Source organism: Phymastichus coffea, unplaced genomic scaffold (assembly GCF_024137745.1).
Source record: "Phymastichus coffea isolate CEN01 unplaced genomic scaffold, Cenicafe_Pcof_1.1 PCOF00265, whole genome shotgun sequence".
Taxonomy (NCBI): Eukaryota; Metazoa; Arthropoda; class Insecta; order Hymenoptera; family Eulophidae; genus Phymastichus; species Phymastichus coffea.
The window spans coordinates 64,266-81,750 of NW_026707076.1; the positions used below are offsets into that span (position 1 = coordinate 64,266).

At 52.5% G+C, this 17,485-nt stretch overlaps 3 protein-coding genes and 1 long non-coding RNA gene across 5 annotated transcripts; 3 read left to right on the forward strand and 1 right to left on the reverse strand.

Moving 5' to 3' along the window:
• Positions 1–1,325: 1,325 nt before the first annotated feature.
• LOC131674608 (protein BCL9 homolog) lies at positions 1,326–7,191 on the reverse strand. The gene is made up of 7 exons (XM_058953378.1): positions 5,876–7,191; positions 5,229–5,467; positions 4,867–5,149; positions 4,426–4,790; positions 3,838–4,336; positions 3,304–3,499; positions 1,326–3,229 (listed from the first exon to the last, which is right to left on the reverse strand). The coding sequence occupies exons 1-7, from the start codon at positions 6,195–6,197 to the stop codon at positions 1,330–1,332; spliced, it is 3,804 nt and encodes a 1,267-aa protein (XP_058809361.1). The 5' UTR covers positions 6,198–7,191; the 3' UTR covers positions 1,326–1,329.
• Positions 3,174–4,033, forward strand: LOC131674613 (uncharacterized). The gene is made up of 3 exons (XR_009302860.1): positions 3,174–3,307; positions 3,373–3,823; positions 3,901–4,033. It is a non-coding gene; the product is annotated as an uncharacterized LOC131674613 (long non-coding RNA).
• Positions 7,192–9,597: 2,406 nt separating the features above from the next.
• On the forward strand, positions 9,598–13,690 carry LOC131674610 (serine/threonine-protein phosphatase 2B catalytic subunit gamma isoform-like). Of its 2 annotated transcripts, none has more exons than XM_058953379.1 (15): positions 9,598–9,756; positions 10,001–10,318; positions 10,412–10,719; positions 10,776–10,979; positions 11,051–11,175; positions 11,235–11,346; positions 11,410–11,555; positions 11,623–11,762; positions 11,854–12,022; positions 12,104–12,230; positions 12,296–12,367; positions 12,463–12,541; positions 12,601–12,698; positions 12,767–13,093; positions 13,194–13,690. In XM_058953379.1, the coding sequence occupies exons 1-15, from the start codon at positions 9,692–9,694 to the stop codon at positions 13,298–13,300; spliced, it is 2,397 nt and encodes a 798-aa protein (XP_058809362.1). In that variant the 5' UTR covers positions 9,598–9,691; the 3' UTR covers positions 13,301–13,690. The 2 variants fall into 2 exon arrangements, with proteins under 2 accessions (XP_058809362.1, XP_058809363.1); XM_058953380.1 differs by having other exon boundaries at positions 11,410–11,528.
• A 355-nt stretch (positions 13,691–14,045) lies between these two features.
• Positions 14,046–17,270, forward strand: LOC131674611 (facilitated trehalose transporter Tret1-like). Its single transcript, XM_058953381.1, has 4 exons — positions 14,046–14,310; positions 14,607–14,830; positions 14,933–15,343; positions 15,467–17,270. Exons 1-4 carry the CDS (start codon positions 14,255–14,257, stop codon positions 16,291–16,293), a joined length of 1,518 nt encoding a protein of 505 aa, XP_058809364.1. The 5' UTR covers positions 14,046–14,254; the 3' UTR covers positions 16,294–17,270.
• Positions 17,271–17,485: the final 215 nt, after the last annotated feature.

Below are 17,485 nucleotides of genomic sequence, written 5' to 3' on the forward strand. Positions count from 1 at the left end.
CGTCAAAAGAAGGACTCGACGGAGGCTCGTCGTGGGTTCTCTCTTTTCTTCTCTTTCTTTCGCAAACACGAAACTTCATCGCCAACGACGTTCCGCATTCTTATAGCCCGTTTACACTATGTATACATCACGCAGAAAATAGAGAAACAGATAAGTATTCTGAATCACCGTGAGTCGAGGGCTCTCCTGTGTGTGCCTGAACTCTTGAATTTGAGTATTAAAATATCACGAATTTATGACAGAGCTTTTTGTTTTTCAACTCTTTCTCCAGAAAATACAAATCAAGAAACAAATTCCATTGTTTGACGAGCATGCATGAGCTTATGCGTCGATTGCAAAAGCCCAAATTTTGTCTTAAACTCTATAATATATATGTACAGGTGCGCCGTATCGTCGATCTCTCTCGCAATACAGTTAACTCTGAATTTACAAATTTTTTTTTCTTATTTATTCTCTCACTCATTCGTACAACCTCATTCTCACGTTGAACGCAGCGCAACTAAAACAAACTTTCACACAAGACTTTTTCTCTGTGCAAGAACTCAGCTTTTGTTGTAATAGTTGTAGTTGTAGTTGTAGATGTAATTGTAGTTGTAGATGTAGATGTAGTTGTAGTAGCAGTAACAATAACAGTAGTAGCAGTAGCAGTAGCAGTAGCAGTAGCAGTAGCAGTAGTAGTAGCAGTAGCAGTAGCAGTAGCAGTAGCAGTAGCAGTAGTAGTAGCAGTAGCAGTAGCAGTAGTAGTAGTAGTAGCAGTAGTAGCAGTAGTAGTAGTAGTAGTAGTAGTAGTAGTAGTAGTAGTAGTAGTAGTAGTGGTAGTGGTAGTGGCAGTGGCAGTGGCAGTGGCAGTGGCAGTGGCAGTGGCAGTGGCAGTGGCAGTGGCAGTGGCAGTGGCAGTAGCAGTAGCAGTAGCAGTAGCAGTAGCAGTAGCAGTAGCAGTAGCAGTAGCAGTAGCAGTAGCAGTAGTAGTGGTAGTAGTAGTAGCAGTAGCAGTAGCAGTAGCAGTGTCAGTAGTTGTAGTAGTAGTTGATGTAGTTGTTGCTGTTGTTGCTTGTTTTGACTAACACATACTTGACCGAAGCACCTCAATGTTTTTGTTTGTTTAAAAACGTTTTAAAAAAAATTGAGCTCGATAAAAGGTACAAACAGTGGCGTATCGCGCGGTTTCCGCTAAAAAAAGGGAAATAAGATAAAAATAAGAAAGGCGATAATCGACGCGGGAGAGAATCTCTGTTGTTTGCCCCCTCGACTCGTGATTGCTTTGCTTGCTTTTGCGCGAGTACAAAAAATTCAGTAGACGAATCTATAACGATACGGAGCAATTCCGTCTTACTTATTAGGCATGAAGAACTGTTGATGGGCGTTGGGCTGCATACCGGGATGACCTTGAGGTGGCCCACTGCCCCTACTGTTTGTCGCGTACAGTTGCTGCTGGAAGTGATGGAACTGCTGGGCGTAGTTAGGATCCGACATGCTTGGTCCCGATCCAACGAACGGCCCGGACTTGAAATTACCCCCGGCACCTCCCATGCTAGGCGGCAGTGGCTGTGTCGCGTCAGGAGGATGTGGGCCCAGTTGGCTCATGGCATTCGACTGCTTCTGCCCAGGTGCTGCAGGCCCGTAGGTATTCTGCGGCGGACCGAGCGCGCTTGGTGGCACCATGTCGGACGAGAACACCTTGTCCGGGTCCATGGGACTGCCAGGAAACATGCCACCGCCACCCATATGCTGCATGCGGATGTTGGCCGGCTGCCTACCCACTGGCCCAGGCGGCCTCATGTTTGGATGCATAGGCTGTCCGGGCGGTCCGTTACCCGGCATACCCGGTCCCATACTGCCGTGCTGCGTAGGACCCTGAGGCCCCATGTTGTTAGGCATGCAGCCGTTGGGGAAATATTGCAGGTTGACCGACGGTGGGTTGATCTTGTTAGGATCCGACATGCCGGGGCTGGCGAAGCGCTGCAGGAACTCGAGACTCGGAGGACCGCGAGGCGCGTGGCCGACGTTCGGCCTGGCTGGTAAGTACTGTATGGTGTTAGGTGCGTTCGGTTTGACTTGCACGTTGGCGCCGTTGTACGGGCTGGGCCCGCCGTGCATGTGCTGGGGTGGCATGCCGTGGCGCGACTGCGGTCCGCCGTCGGGTCCTCCCATCATCCCAGGACCAGGCCCCGACGGGTAGCCACCCGACTGCGAGACATTGATGTTTGGATTGCTAGGGCCTTGGGGACCAGGGCCCGGTCCCATCATCCCGCTGTGCTGCATCATTGGATGATGCTGCTGGGAGCCTATTTTTCCCGACATGCCTGGACTACCCGTGTGCGGCGTCGGACTATAACTGGTCGCCGGACCACCGAGACCCATACAAATACTCGTGACATCGCCAGGTTCGCTCGTCGGGCCACCAGGGCCGCCGGTCATGTGACAACCGCCGTTCATCTCGTTAACCTGCTGCTGTTGCTGCTGCTGTTGCTGTTGCATCTGCATCATGTGTACATTGTGAGGGTTATTAAAAGACATCATGCCTGCTGGATTGCCCGAGTGCATCGACGAGTTGTCGTTTCCTAACGCGTTGTTCGCAGCGGTGTTTGTCAGTTGCTGGCTCATTTGGGCAAGCGACGTGATGGGATCGAAACTGTTGCTCGACATCGATCCAAGGCCACCTATTCTGTTGTTCATGTTGTTGGGATTCAATGGGATATTGTCGTTTGTTTGACTCGTCGTCGGTCGCCCACAGCCAAAGGGATTGCCATTGCCCCCAGGACCAACCATCGGAGTCATCATACCACCCGGTCCAATTCCAGGATTCAGCGATTGCTGTTGTTGCTGTTGCGATGGCGGTGGCGGCTGCTGCTGCTGTTGGTCTTTCGACGTTGGAGATGTCTCGGATTTGGTGTTCGGCGTACGAGGTGGTCCCATATTAATGTCCGCGAGTGAAGCGTTATGCGAGGCAGGACTGCTTTGTGCGCTTGTCGTTTTGTTGTGCTGTTTTGCAGGGTCGACTGGTGTGTGAGGTGCCACACTTCCCGGCGTGTGCGGCGTATGTGGTGTGTGTGGACTGTGTAACGTCCCACCAAAACCTCTATTTGAGCTGTCCATCGATGGGCTCGCACCCTCCGATCGCGGACCATACTGGTTATTACTCGTGTTGTCGTTACCACCGCCGCTATTGCTCATCGCGCCCGGCAACATGCGATTCGTCATGTCCGGATTGTTATTGCCTTGATTATTCCTGCGAGTAATCACGAGACGATATCATTAATTCAGTAATATATTTGATGTTTTGAAAAACATTATAATACGTACGCTGGTAAGCTGCCGTCTTTTAAACTCGTATTCGGCTGCTTCTGAATTGTAAGCTCTTGCCCGTCGAAGGTATTGAGGTACGATATTTGTTGCGGACTCGGAACAGGCATGAGCTCTTTGACAACTTGACCACCAGGACCCATTTGCTGTTTCTGTTGCGCCATCGACGGTAACGATCGACAAAACATTGCATCAACTGGAAAATAATATTTTACTATAGCAACGAATAGGCTACTAGATAGATCATTCACGCTGGAAACTGTTACAATAGTAATCATTTTAAATAAACTTCGAAGATTTGATTTGTTAATGCGATTCTACATGGTTATTTTTAAAAAAGACTGATAGGATAATTGAACTTTTCTTTACGCTTAATTAAACACTTGAACAGAAAAAATTAGTTCTTATCACACGAAACTTATCCGTTAATGTCAGGCTCATTCTTTTTAAGTAAACAAAGGTTGCTCAACTCTAACTATGTTTAAGTTCTTTTGAACAAAGTATTAAAAGGAAAGCAAAGGTAAGAGATCATACCATTAGGTGGTTGACTGTTTGGAAAATCGAGTGACGCCAAATCCTTTTGCGGCGTTCCACTAGGACTCATCGCGCCTAGATGATTTTGCGACATAGGAGTACCAGGATTGCTGTGATTCAGTCTGTTGGCGTTCGCCGCCGCCGCCGCGGCTGTAGCCGGCGAATCCTGGCTTGTTGGACTCTGTCCAGGCAATTGACCTCTTTGATTGGTGCCCAGTTGAAATTGACGATTGCAATCAGCCGGCGAGTTGAGGGCAGAACTTGCTCTCGGGGACGGTAGCGACAAATTGCTCGTTGGATTATTTGGCGACGATGGATTCGGCGACTGGATAGCGATCGGCACCGATGCCGACCTTGTCGTTTGATGATACGGAGGTGGAGGACCTTGACTTCGTGGTGGTGGTCCATTGCTTCCAGAACCTGGGGGTAGCGCACCTGGTCCACCAGGTAATTGACCACCTGGACCACGGACTGGCACACCTGGACTATTCACACCGACCTGTAAAAGACGTTCATCAAAGTTATTTCCTCTTTCATATGCAATTCTACTTTAATGCCAATAAAGTAAAGCGGAATAGCGATACGTACCTTATTTTTCCCATCGAATAGTGAATGCTGCATTTTGTGCCAGTCCATCGGGCCGCACTGATTGGGAGCGTTTACTGGTGGAAGACTACCGGAAGGACCAAGTTGCCCTTGGGCACCGATTTGCGTCGGATCCATAGGACCGACAGCGGTAGGATCCGTTTGTTCACGAAAGAGCATCTGGCGCATTTTCGCAATTGTCGCCAGCTGTTCATTTCGATGCTGCTGCTGTTGCGGGGTGAGATTTTCATCGGGTATCTTTACACCCTGTAACGACGGCTGCACCCCTCCAGAGCCCGGACTGGTTGGATTGCCCATCATATTTGGACTATGACCTATCGCTGGGCCACCAATCGCTTGGGGATTCGCTAAACACCAATACATTCCTCAATCTTAATTACCACTATTATTCAGCAAAATTTGAAAAAAGTTCTGCAAATTTACCTGCATTATTAGGTGAGGTGGGCACAAGGCAAGGCACATTAATATTTGTATCATCTAATGAGGAGTCGGGGTTTCCCAATGGATTACTGCCGTTTAAGTTACGCATGTTTGGCTGTTCGTTCCAGAAAGGATCATTAGGATCTAGCGGAGGAATATCAGGAGGCTGTTCACTGGGAAATCCCATATTCGGACTGTGTTGAAGACCTTTCTGTTTCATTGCACCAATGTTATTCATCCACTGCGGTGGATTTTGTCGGAAGTGCGACGTTTTGCTTGGAAATTTCTATAATTGATCAATATATCAATTGAATTTTTCACGAGCTGCATACTTATATGATTGTATCTAATGAATAATTTCAAACCTCTAGAAACTTTTTTGTACTTGGTTGAGCCATATGATAAGCAATAATTGTTGGATAGTGACCCTGCAAGACAGCTTCTGCTCCCTTATTAGCCATTTGTGTCGTAAAAACAAATATTTGGCTCTGTTGCTGCATGTATTGAGCTTCACCTGCATTTGCAGCAGCTATCTGCTTTACCATTGCACTACCAATCATTGGTGGCATTCCGTCAATGGGCATAACGACATTTGCTCCACATTCTAAAAGAAAAAAGTAAAACGCTATTAAGAGACATTTAATGTTTATTAATTGCATTCCTGTATCTAAATACTCCCACTTAACCACACCAAATGAAACGTTAGTTGTAGAGTACAAGTTTGATCAGATTGGTTGTATTTACTTCACACTTATAAAGATATTGTTGAACAGATGCCAAAAATATAACCAATGGAGAAAAATCATCTAGTTGATAGATTCTATAAAAAGTGCATTTTTATACAATTTGCTAGAGCAAGAGAGTGAGTAAGTGATATACGTACTAATTGACGAGTTTTTAAGTGTCGAATTTTATTAGTAATTGAAAATAAGAATGGACAAGAAGCATGCGATCCAAAGGAGTCTTACAATGGCATAATCAGGCTTACAACGATGAAACGTAAACAACTCACCAGAAGGCATCTCTTCCACATTACCACCAATGGAATCTTGTTCTTGTTTGCCAGAATTGAGAAGAGCTTGATTACCAGATTGGCCATTCTGATTGTCAGGAGGTATCGTGGGATCAGCAGTGCTCACAGCCACCTCGAGCCCAGCATCTTTGAGCGCAGCCTCAGCAGGATCGTCGTTGATGGGTTCATCATTAAGATTGTCATTACCAGTTGCTGGTGTGTCTTCCTTGATTTTGATCCTCGCCTCAGCATTATCAGCGTCTTCCTTGACTGACGCCGGAGGCACGCAGCTCGGCTCGCTAGACTTCTTCTCGGTCTTCATACTTGCTTATTTTCTGACGAGGCTTACGAGGTTTTGAATAAAGCGAGGCTAGGTCGTGGGCAGACCCTGATCACCACGCCGAGGCCTCATGAGCAGCGGCGCTACTGCCGCCGCCCGGCGACGACGACCTCGGCGACGATGATGACGACGAGGGTAAGGCGCGTTCAGGACGCTCGCGGAGCCACAAAATCTTCGCCTCCTGTCTCACTTGCTCTGGTTCTGGCTCTTTCCGTCTCTCTCTCTCACTCGTGCTGCTCGAATTGCTGCTGCCCTTTCGCCGCGCCAAAATAAAAAGAACAACACAGAGACGAGAGCGCACGGCGGATGTTGCGAGCTCTCGGCACTCTCGCACAGTCTCTCTCTCGGCGTCTTCGCGGGCTTCGTAGGACGTGTTTTTTTTCTCTTCGTCAAACTTAGGATGGCACTGTGCGTATCCTCGTGTTCTCTGGGGCTACTGCTGCTCGTAAGATAATCGCCCTCTCTCTCTCTCTCTCTCTCTCTCTCTCTCTCTCTCTCTCTTTCTCGTTTTCGTTGCTCTCTCAAGCAAGCAGCAGCAGTTTTCTCGCACTATGCGCGGTGATGATGTGTGTGTGTGTGCGTGTGTTAGTGCGTGCACCAGGTCGCCTCAGAGAGCGCGCACACATACACTTGCGCTTGTCGCGGCAGCTTCGCGAAACTCACGACTTTTGCTCGTGTGTACGTGTAATATGCGCGCGGTCTGTGTGTGTGAACGTCTCCTGTCCCCAGCCGTGGGAACACACACTCTCTCTCTCTCTCTCTTTCTCTCTGACGCGAGAAAACGACGAGACACTTACACAGCCATGGATACACGCACACTGACCCAAGCGCGCAGCACACTGTGTGTAATTCTTGCTTTTGCACGCCGCCGTTGTCTTTCTCTCTCTGTCTCCCTCTCTCGGCAGCTCTCTGCTTGGAATGCCGAAAGACCGTCAGTAAACCACTGTCGTGCTGGTCAACAATCTTCACAGCTAACGCACACCAGCCCGCGCCTAGCTGCTACTGCTTCTATTGCTCCTTTTTCATTTGGGCATATAAGCGATCTTTCTCGCCGAGCGCCTCTTCGCCGCTCTCTCTCTCTCTCTCTTTCTCTCTCTCTCTCACTCTCTCTGTCTCTCTCTCTCTCTTAAAGAGTCTCTCGTCTCGCTCCCCCTCTCATGCATCAGAAATTGGGATTATCATTGTTACAAAGCGCGTGTAGCTAATTTACAGCGGTGCCGCGCGCGAGTATCGCAAGTATTGGAAATATCGCGCGGCTCATTCATCGTCACGGCCTGTGAACGAACCAAGTCGTGATGTTTGAAGAATGATAAATTTAGAAAGGCCCGCGCGCGCGGACGCACGTATACATGTATGCCACACATAATGTTTATGATACGATATCGGCAGAGCGGCGCGTGTAATTATGTAATTGTCACGGAGCGTTTATGTATATCTGCCGAAAAAGAAAATTGTGTGCGCACAACGAATGTAAATTGGGTTCGAGGATATTAGCTGCGGTTAATATTCGTGGCTCGAACGCGCACTGATGAGTATAATTGAATCAGGCGACAACTTGACAACAGCCGATTAGTACGAATTGAATTTTTCGCGAGTAATTACTCTGTCGAGTCGAGTGTATCTGGCATAGCCTTGAAGAGTTATCGCGCAATTGTTATCGATCTTGGAAGAAGTTGGATTGGTGGCAATGTTTTAATGTCTCTTGGGATTGCCGCGGTAGTCGCATGTTTGAAAGTAGCACGGCGTAGGCAGAACTTTCGGTCAAGTTATGAAAATGTATTTCTTGGCTGGCCGACATAAACCGAGAGGCCGCATCGGCTACATTATTACGCGCCCGAATGGCCTATTAGAAATTGGAACTGCACCTAAATATACCGTGTTTGAGCTGATACTCGAGACTCGCGCATTTTATTTTTGATGATGCTGTATAATGGAACGTCGATATATCTGCGAGGACGCGTGTTGAATTGTTGGAACGTCGAACGGTGCTTGTTCTTCGGAAGAAAGCTGAAAGGCGCGGACCGTCGGCGATCCATAGGAATGTTATCGTGAAATCGAGCGAGAGACGATAAAAAAGCGACAAGTCGAAAGCTCGCACGCGCGCGCGCGACAGTTGTCATCGCTGTTGGAGGCAATAACGCGCGCTCGCGAGGGAAAGCCATTGCCGACGCCCGAGGAGGAATTTCAATTGGATGCCGTCTGCGGCGATACGGGGCCTCGCGCGAGCTCGAGAAAGAGGAGGAGCCGGTATTTCGGAGAGCGAGCACCTGCTGTAGGCGCGATGCGACCGCCTCGAGTCGCCAATCGCTTGCGCGATTGTGCGAAAGCTGCGCGTGATTGCGGGAGCAAAACTTTAAGTATGGTTATTTTTATCAAGGAAAGCACCCTGGCAACTTGCAAGTTTTGCCACAATCCGAATCGGCGCAAGTGTCGTAGACTAGCTGTCACGAGCGATGGGTTTATCAGCTGCGTTTGATCGTTGCCAATAGTGGTCGCAGCCTAGGGCCATTGCTCTCCCCGATATATCTCTGGGGATCAACTCGCCAATCGATACGATAGTGGGCAAACGCAAGCTCGACCTCCTATCGGCCGAAGCTTTGGCTTTCTGTCTCGTCGTATTACGCCACGCCTTGGATCGCTCGAGCTCCAGAGCTATTACTCGCGAGCGTCGAACGACCATTGCCTCGATCGTCGCAGCTCTTCTATTGCAATCAGGTGCAACCAAGAAATTCTTCCTCAATGCTATTTCGTTGCTCGCGACATCTCTCGGTGTCGCCGTTCTCCGTTACCTTATACACTATCGCGTTCGCTTCCTCGGGCTGAGGCTACCAGTCTGACCAATAACCCAAATCGATCGACCGTTCGGCGATCCAATAATAGCTAAACCATCTCTTTAGTCAGCTTTCACAGTCGAGCTTTTGCAGAAGCCTCATAACTAGTTACCATATTGTCAATTTCTGATGAATTTATGCAGAAATTATTGCATCTTTGCCTGATGCTATTTACAAATAATTTTAATAAAGGCAGACAGGATAATTAAAATAGAGATAAGTTTGAATTGGCGACTTGGTCTGCAATCAGGAGTAAAACATTTTCTATACGAAAATAACGAAATAGCTGTTACGACAAGTTCAGCGTCGAACACGGATTCAGCCCGTCGTGCTCGCCGCGCTTGTACAAGGTGTTTCGCCCGAACCAACCCAACGTACGCTTTAATGCAAAATAAAAGATTGCGTACGATTGTGAGTGATCTTGATGTTTCGAGCGTACTGTATCACTATCTATCCTTTGCACGACTGAAATAAATACGGGATCGGCAAATTGCCGCCAAGCAGGCTTGGTCAAATTCAAAAGTTTAGGCGACGAGAGCGCCTACATGCGGCCTCTGCCTGATGGCACCTTGGCGGTAGGTGAGTCAAGGCGGTTGTGCCGCGGCAATTGTTGACTGAGCAGCCTAGCAAGAAGGTCAGCAAGTCATGGAGGAAGAGTTGACAGGAGAGGACTCGGCGTCGAAGACTCCGCAACGGGAAGGCACCAACAGGTAGGCAGCTTCGAAATTCAGCTGAAAAAACGAACCGCGAACGCTGGACGAAAATCCAGCGTAATCGCCGTCGACTGGAAACGGAGCCTCTCTCGAGAAACCAAAACAGACGCCAGCTCTCTCGGACAAAGCGTAAACAAAGCGTCGGTCAGTCCGCAAATGGTTCGCTACGGTTCTCTCGCGCGACAAACAAACAATTGGCTGCTCGTTGCGACCGACGCCTGAACGTATCGTCGAAATCCAGCCGCAGCGAGCAGCCGCTGGCCTTGGCCACGGACGCGGTGTCGCTGCCGAGCTACGCCGAGGAGCCGTACGTCTCGGAGCTGACGGTACTGCTGATGAAGTCGAGCCAGGAGTCCGGGGCGACGTCGCAGTGCACCCGACGTCGCCAGCGCAGCGCCCCCGGCAGCCTCGACGACGAGCCCGAACTGATCCGCGACACGCTGCCCGGCAGCTCCAGCGACGGCGACGTCGCCGGCATGGCGCTGTCGTCCGAGCTGCTGGCCGGGCTCGAGCAGTGGAGGTTCGACGACTCGGAGCGCGAGCAGGACAACAAGGAGTGGTGAGCCTCACGAGCCCCTTCCGTCGAGCGAGACCCGGGCAAGCCTCGCTGATCATTCGAGCGCGCCGCTCGCGCTGGCGCTGACGTTTGCAGTCCCGTGGAGCTGGACAGCGGCGATCCGGTGCTGGCGGAGCGGGAGCCCGTGGCGCTCAAGGCGCCCGAGGCGTCCGACCGCCCGCTCGCACCGTCGAGCGACGAGGAGGAGGAGGAGGAGCAGCAGCAGCAGCAGCAGCAGCAGCAGCAGCAGCAGCAGCAGCAGCAGTCGTCGCAGGTGATGCTGCTGGCGAAGAAGGAGCTGGCGGGCGCGGCCGAGGACGAGGACAGCTCGGAGCCGCTGCGCAACATGTCGCTCGTCGAGGCGGCGGCGGCGAGGCCCTCCACCACGGAGCGCGCGATAAAAGGTAGGCGTCGCTCGCGCCCGTCGCGGCCGACGCTCAAGCCGCCTCTCCTCTTGCAGACGTGCCCTGCCCGCCGGCGCACAGGCTGCGGCTCGAAGAGGCGTTCGACGAGGCGACGGGCCTGCCGCGCCTCGGGCCGCTCAGGGAACACCTGCGGCGCGAGGGCCTGCTCAGCGTGGACGCGGCGCTGCGCATCGTCGACGCTGGCGCGGCCGTGCTGCGAGCCGAGCCCAACGTTGTCAGGATCGCCGCGCCGGTGACGGGTAGGTAGGCGCGCCGCGCGACGAGCGCCGTTCCGCGGCCATGCTCACGAGTACTGTCGCCTCTGTCGCAGTGTGCGGGGACGTGCACGGCCAGTTCTACGACTTGCTGAACCTGTTCGAGATCGGCGGCGACCCCTGCGAGACTAACTACCTGTTCCTGGGCGACTACGTGGACCGGGGCTGCTTCGGCATCGAGGTGAGCGATCGCTCGTCGGCCGGCTCCGCCCGAAGCACAGTGCCTGCTGCTGCTTTCAGATCGTGCTCTACCTGTGGAGCCTGAAAGTCAACTACCCGGCGAGCTTCCACCTGCTGCGCGGCAACCACGAGTGTCGTCACGTCACCGAAGCCTTCACCTTCAGGCAGGAGTGTAAGCACGCACGAGTGGGCGCGTGGGCGAGCGGGCGAGTTTCACCTACCGAGACTCTTTCAGGTCACACCAAGTACAGCGCCGAGGTGTACGAGGCCTGCATGCGGGCCTTCGACTGCTTGCCGCTGGCGGCTGTGCTCGACAAGCAGTTCTTCTGCGTGCACGGGGGCTTGTCGCCGACGGTATTCCGCGTCGAAGACGTGAACTTGGCACGTGAGCGTAGCGCTTGGCCGCCGGGCGACGGCCAAAGTAACGCGGCGGTCATTGCTGTTTCAGATCGACAGGTTCAAGGAGCCACCCTCGCACGGACCCCTTTGCGACTTGCTCTGGTCGGATCCGTGCGAGGACTACGGCAGCGAGAGCAAGAAGCAGCACTTCTCTCACAACACGGTCCGGGGCTGCTCGTATTTCTACAGGTGAGGCTGGGCGGAGCGAGGCTGGGCGGAGCGAGGCTGGGCGCGCGCTCGCTCCAACCGGATCGTAAACCTCTGCTCTTCGCGCTTTCAGCTACGAGGCCGTGTGCAAGTTCTTGGACAGGAATCATCTGCTGGGCGTGATACGAGCGCACGAGGCCCAGGACTCCGGCTACAGAATGTACCGCGCGACCAAGAACGGATTTCCGTCACTGCTGACGTTGTTCAGCGCTCCGAACTACCTCGACGTCTACAACAACAAGGTGACGCGACGTTGAGAGAGCTCGCTGCGCGACTACTCGGCTGCTTCGGTCCATCAGCCTGTTCGCCGATATTTTTTCCAGGCTTCCGTGCTCAAGTACGAGAACAACGTTTTCAACATCAAGCAGTTCAGAAGCGTGCCACATCCCTACTGGCTGCCCAACTTCGCCGATGCCTTCTCTTGGTCCATGCCGTTTCTCGCCGAGAAAGGTATTTGCTCGGTTGCTTCGCGCCGTCTCCGTGCTCGCTGCCTGATCAACGTTACTCCTTTCCAGTGACAGCAGTCGGACTCGGAATCTTGAACATTTGCTCCGAGGAGGAATTGAAGTTGCAGAGTCCTACGCCAGGTAAGCCGATCCTAGAGTCGCTAGTTGTAGCCTCGTTACTAGTTTGCTTGCGAGCCGCGAGCCATCCGAAAGAGACCCAACCCAACGGCTTGCAGGGTCCAGAAGGCGCACCAGAGCTATACGCAAGAAGGTGGAAGCTATCGGGAGGATGTCGTTGACCTTCTCCATCTTGAGGTAAAAGCTTGGGCGCACGGCGCTCTCGCAACGTTGCAATCGGCGCGCGATGCTTGCAGGGAGGAGCGAGAGAGCGTTTTGCAGTTGAAGGGCCTGTCGCCAAACGGAACGCTGCCACACGGTGCTCTAGCCGACGGCAAAAACTCGCTGAAAATCGGTCGGTAAGCTCGCGAGCGGCGTCGTCGCCAACGTACCTTCCACCTAGGGCGTTCGCCTCCGTTTCAGCTGTGCAAAAGCACCGCCTGACGTTCGAGCAAGCGAAAGCTCTCGACGCCGAGAACGAGCGCGTGCCGCCTCGGCCGACCGACTCGGAGCCCACGGCTCGTGCCCAACGGGGAAGCGACCTGGCCGTCGGTGCGACTTGGCCGTCGAGGGGAACTGAAGCGTGTCCGGACCGAAACGAGTCACGATCGCTGCCGCCGGACTTCGCCGCTGGGCCTTCGTCGTCATTGGCGATGTGTTCCGAAAACGCCGACCGATCGACATCGACCACGCCGACAAAGCAGCCTGATGCGCCATCCAACGGCAATCCTAGCCCTACAGCCAAGGACGGTAATTTCGCACATTAAAGTTCAGCTATTTTCTTCGCCTTTTTTTGCCATGCCGCCTTTCTTTCGTCTCTGCTCCAACGAGCATCGTTTTTTTCTTTCAGTCAAACGACAATCGGTCTCGCCAAAATCGCTCAAAAGAACTTACAGCGACGTTTTCGAGCGTTACAATCCATTTAAGAGCACGAAAGTTGTCCCCCTAGAAAAATAGTCGTCGATCGATGCACCTGTGGCAGCTAACTCTGAGATGAGCGCGCCTGGAAATCATGAATAACGTTGAACGACGGGAAAAATCGATGTTTGCACGAACTTGACGCAAGTATTTATTGCATCGCAGCTGATGTCAAGAACCGCTGCCGCTACGAACTATAGATTATAAAGCTCCTTCGACGGATGCTGGATGTCTCTGTCATCTCTACTTTGTTGTAGTCTTGAAGAGTACTTTATCCCAGTAGGGAAGAAATCAATGTAACTCCCGCGTTGTTTCAGAGACAACTTCAGTCGTCTTAATTAAATCACTCCGAGTATTGTTGCATTCCTGTAATCATGTTCAGTGTGCGAAAAGGCACTGTATTCCTAATATTTCAAATAAACGAATAAAACGAAATACTCGCTGGTTATATCTGTCGGCCGATCCTCGCAAGAATCCTCGCAATTGCGAAGACGAGCTGCGGTAAGTTTAATGCGTGGGCTAGCCTCCCAAGCGATCAGCCTTCCAAACATCAGAAGGAAGAAGGAAGAATATTCCTAGGAATGGTTCGATTCAACGAAAAAGGATAAGAGTGTGCAAAGTAGCGGCGGGTCCATTGTCAAGAAAAAATGCTGACGTGGCATTGAGCTCGTAGTGCAGGTGAACAACCAAGCTCCGCGAGAAAATTCAAAATTTGGCGCGCTCACTGATAAACAAAGCCGCAACCGTCGGCGCCGCCTCGTGGGTCCATCTTGGCGCTCGCGGGCTCAGCACGGGGATCAGCGGCTCGCCGCGGCAGTGCTCGTCCACAGTAGGCAGCCGGGACTCTTCCAGTGGCTCGGTCGCAGCAGTCTCAGCACGCTGTCGAGCGAGTCGCGCGCACGCCTATGGCGAAGCGCATCGGCTCCACGTTCGTCGACGCGCGGAACAGCGGCAAGCGCCGATCCCTGCAGTGCTGATCAAGCGTCTGCCAGCATGAGTCTCGCCTGCAGCAGCGACGCCGGTCACGAGCAAAGCGACAGAGCACCGTTGTAAGTCACTCGGACGTCGAGACGTCGAGACGTCGGCCTGCACCCGAAATCGCGCGCTCGCGTCTCGAGCGGCACCGCGCAGGCACGAGCGAGTCGACTCGGTCGCCAGCGGCGCGCGCGACAACGATCGCGGCTCGACCGATCGGCCGCCGAGCACTTCCGGTCGCTGCGAGACAGCGACGAGTCTGCGCCACTCGCTGGCACGCGCGATGACGGGCTGGACGAACCGCGGCCGGAGCGAGCCCGATCGACCGAAACTCACCAAGACGGCAGCTCGAGCTTCGTTCTCGTTCCAGAGTAGGCAGCAGCGTCCAGTCCGAGGAGGGCCAGATCGGCGACGAGCGGTCGCCCCGTGCCTCCAAGTTGCGCAGGGTGGCCTCGCAGCTCTGCGGCGTGCTCGCCTCCGGCTGCCTCCGGTTCACTACCAGCTCCTTCACCGGCTTCCACATCATTCTCATCGCCGAGCTGCATGGCCCGAGCCCCAGCGTGCCCGTCACTCTGGATCAGCTGACTTGGTTTGGTGACTCTCGCAATATCAGCTTACCAGCGGCTTTCGCTTGCCTCGAGTCGGCCGCCGCTCGCGAGCCCTGCGCCGAACACTCACTTGAGCAACGTTTCGCAGCAAGCCTAAGCTTCCCGAGCATCCTGGGCTCGGTGGCCAACGGCTTCGTCACACAGCGCCTGGGCAGTCGGGTGGTGATGCTCTCGTCCACGCTGCTGCTCGCGACCTGCTGGCTGCTGTACCACTTCGCGACGAGCGTGACGATGCTGCTGCTCGGGCGCGTGCTCTACGCGGTGACCGCCGGCGCCGTGAAGACGCCCTCGAGCACCTACATCACGGAGATCAGCCAGGCCCACCTGCGCGGCTCGTTTCTCGCGAGCAGCCACCTGGCCGCCACCTTCGGCGCCTTCTTCTCGCTGCTGCTCGCCAGCATGGTCCACTGGCGCACGGTCGCTCTGGTCAACCTCGTCTTTCCCCTCGTCACCGCCGTGGCCGTGCTCCTCACGCCCGACAGCCCCGTCTGGCTGGCCAGTAAGTGCTCCCCCCCCCCCCCCCCCCCAACAAACCCCCAACCACCCAAACCCCCCACCCGTCCAACCCCGGACGCCGAGTGTGCGCGCCCGGCCTAACTCTGGCGCGGATTCAACGCTGCAGGCAAGGGGCGTCTCGACGACGCGGAGCGCGCGCTCTCGTGGCTGCGCGGCTGGGTGCGGCCGGTGGACGTGCGCGCCGAGTACCGCGCGCTCGTGGACAACGTGCGGCGCGCGCCGCCCGAGGAGGAGCGCGCCCCCGGCTGGTCGCGGCGCCTCCGCCGCCACTTCCGAGCCTTCCTGCGACGCTCCTTCTACCTGCCGCTCGGCACCATCTCGCTCGTCTTCGGTCTGCACTTCCTCAGCGGCGTGGCCGCCATACAGACCTACTCCGGGGTGCTCTTCGCCAAGATGCACTCGCCGTTCCGCGAGTCCATCGCCACCGCGGCCATGGGCGCCACCCGAGTCCTGGGAGCGCTCATCATCCTCTTCTGCATCCAGTGCGCGGGCAAGCGCAAGCTCGTCTTCTTCTCGCTCGTCGTGGCCGGCCTCTGTCACCTGCTCGTCGCGCTCCTCGGCTTCCTCGATCTGGAGGCCGAGTACCTGTGGGCCTCGCCGATCCTCGTAATCGTGGCGGTGTTCGCCAACGCCGCGGGCGTCGAGACCATCGTGCACATGCTCAACAGTGAGATTTTCCCAGTGTCCGTGCGCTACATCGGCTCGGCGATCGGCAGCTCGATCAGTGCCGTCATTGCGTCGATCGTCAACAAGGTTTTCCTGTACGTCGTTGACGGCATCACGCTGCCGGCTGTCTTCCTGTTCTTCGCTGTGGTCAATGCAGTCGCGCTGCTCACTTACTACTTCCTCTTTCCTGAGACCGAAGGCAGGTCGTTGAAAGAGATCGAGGATCACTTTACGGGAATTAGAGACTTGAATGAGCCTAAAAATTAATGTCCTTGTCGGTTAACTACCTCGTCAGATCTCCTGCCAAAGCATCGACGTTCCATAGCTGTGTCCAAGATTGCAAATTCTCCAGATAATTTTGCAGCAAATCTCAAGAGTTTCTTTCTTTTAATTCTCGTCTTTTATAGATCGAGCCAATTTGGCGGAAGTAATGCACAACTTATTTGTATAATGTACGAATAGAAAGGCTGCTTTCTTCAACGTTTACATTATTTCTATAAAAATTATTATATACTTGGCAAATGTCACTCGTGGCTTCTGCAAAAATCTTCGTTTTAATTGTTTCATATGTACCACCCATTCATCACTTAATGCAAATGTTTTCATTGCAAAATACCTACATTGTGCCGAATAAAAACAAAAATCGTGCTACATTTAACGTGTTACTTGACTTGATTACGTTGCACGCAATTCTAGCTCTAGCTATATATAACAGACGTGCAGGATGAACAGCAGCAAACTTGGCGCCAACGATCTCACATACATTAATTGGCATTTTTTCGGTGCGAACAAAAGCACCTATTTGCGCCTCCTAATCTCCTCACGTCTTCCTTCGCAAAGCAGTTGTCAATTGCAACATTTCAGGTGGATCGACAACTGAAGCAACAGCAGATTTTCACAGCTTCATTCCTCCAGTGGTTTTTTTATTCATCGATGCTCAATCCGCATCTATATAGCCGCTTCTACATTGATGTATTCCAAGAAAAAACATTACTTTTCTAGTTGTCATTTTCGTTGCACTCGGCATAATAATTAATATGCATTGATTCTATTTACATAACATATATATACATATCTTATGCGTGTCAGTCATTAAACATACATTGGAAAAGCACATCCCTATAATACCGATATAGCTCTTATATAGATTCGAAAATAAGCTATAAGAGTTATTTCCAAATTATACATACATTATGTTGGCAAAAACGGATTAAATAAACTTTTTTAACGTAAAAACACTTGTTGATGCCAATTTCTCTTTCGGTTTCTTTTTAATCATATTTGATTATTATAAAGGATAAGTTTTGTATTATCAAAACTATAATTGTGTTCAATCAAGAAATAAATGATTTCTTATAAATAACGTCCCCCCTATCACTGCCAGTCTACCTTTTGACCAACCAACAAACAATCTTTTTCATCCATACAGCTGTTATTTATATATTTATACTTTAATGCA

Bases quoted from the DNA above. Each gene is read 5' to 3' on its own strand.
- LOC131674610 (XM_058953379.1), top strand. From the start codon at position 9,692: ATGGAGGAAGAGTTGACAGGAGAGGACTCGGCGTCGAAGACTCCGCAA. The intron at 12,023-12,103 runs GTGACGCGACGT...TATTTTTTCCAG, and splicing joins TCGACGTCTACAACAACAAG to GCTTCCGTGCTCAAGTACGA. The intron at 12,542-12,600 runs GTAAAAGCTTGG...CGATGCTTGCAG, and splicing joins TTGACCTTCTCCATCTTGAG to GGAGGAGCGAGAGAGCGTTT.
- LOC131674608 (XM_058953378.1), bottom strand. From the start codon at position 6,197: ATGAAGACCGAGAAGAAGTCTAGCGAGCCGAGCTGCGTGCCTCCGGCG. The intron at 4,791-4,866 runs GTAAATTTGCAG...ATTGGTGTTTAG, and splicing joins CACCTCACCTAATAATGCAG to CGAATCCCCAAGCGATTGGT. The intron at 4,337-4,425 runs GTACGTATCGCT...CGTCTTTTACAG, and splicing joins TATTCGATGGGAAAAATAAG to GTCGGTGTGAATAGTCCAGG.
- LOC131674611 (XM_058953381.1), top strand. From the start codon at position 14,255: ATGAGTCTCGCCTGCAGCAGCGACGCCGGTCACGAGCAAAGCGACAGA. The intron at 14,831-14,932 runs GTGACTCTCGCA...AACGTTTCGCAG, and splicing joins GGATCAGCTGACTTGGTTTG to CAAGCCTAAGCTTCCCGAGC. The intron at 15,344-15,466 runs GTAAGTGCTCCC...TCAACGCTGCAG, and splicing joins CAGCCCCGTCTGGCTGGCCA to GCAAGGGGCGTCTCGACGAC.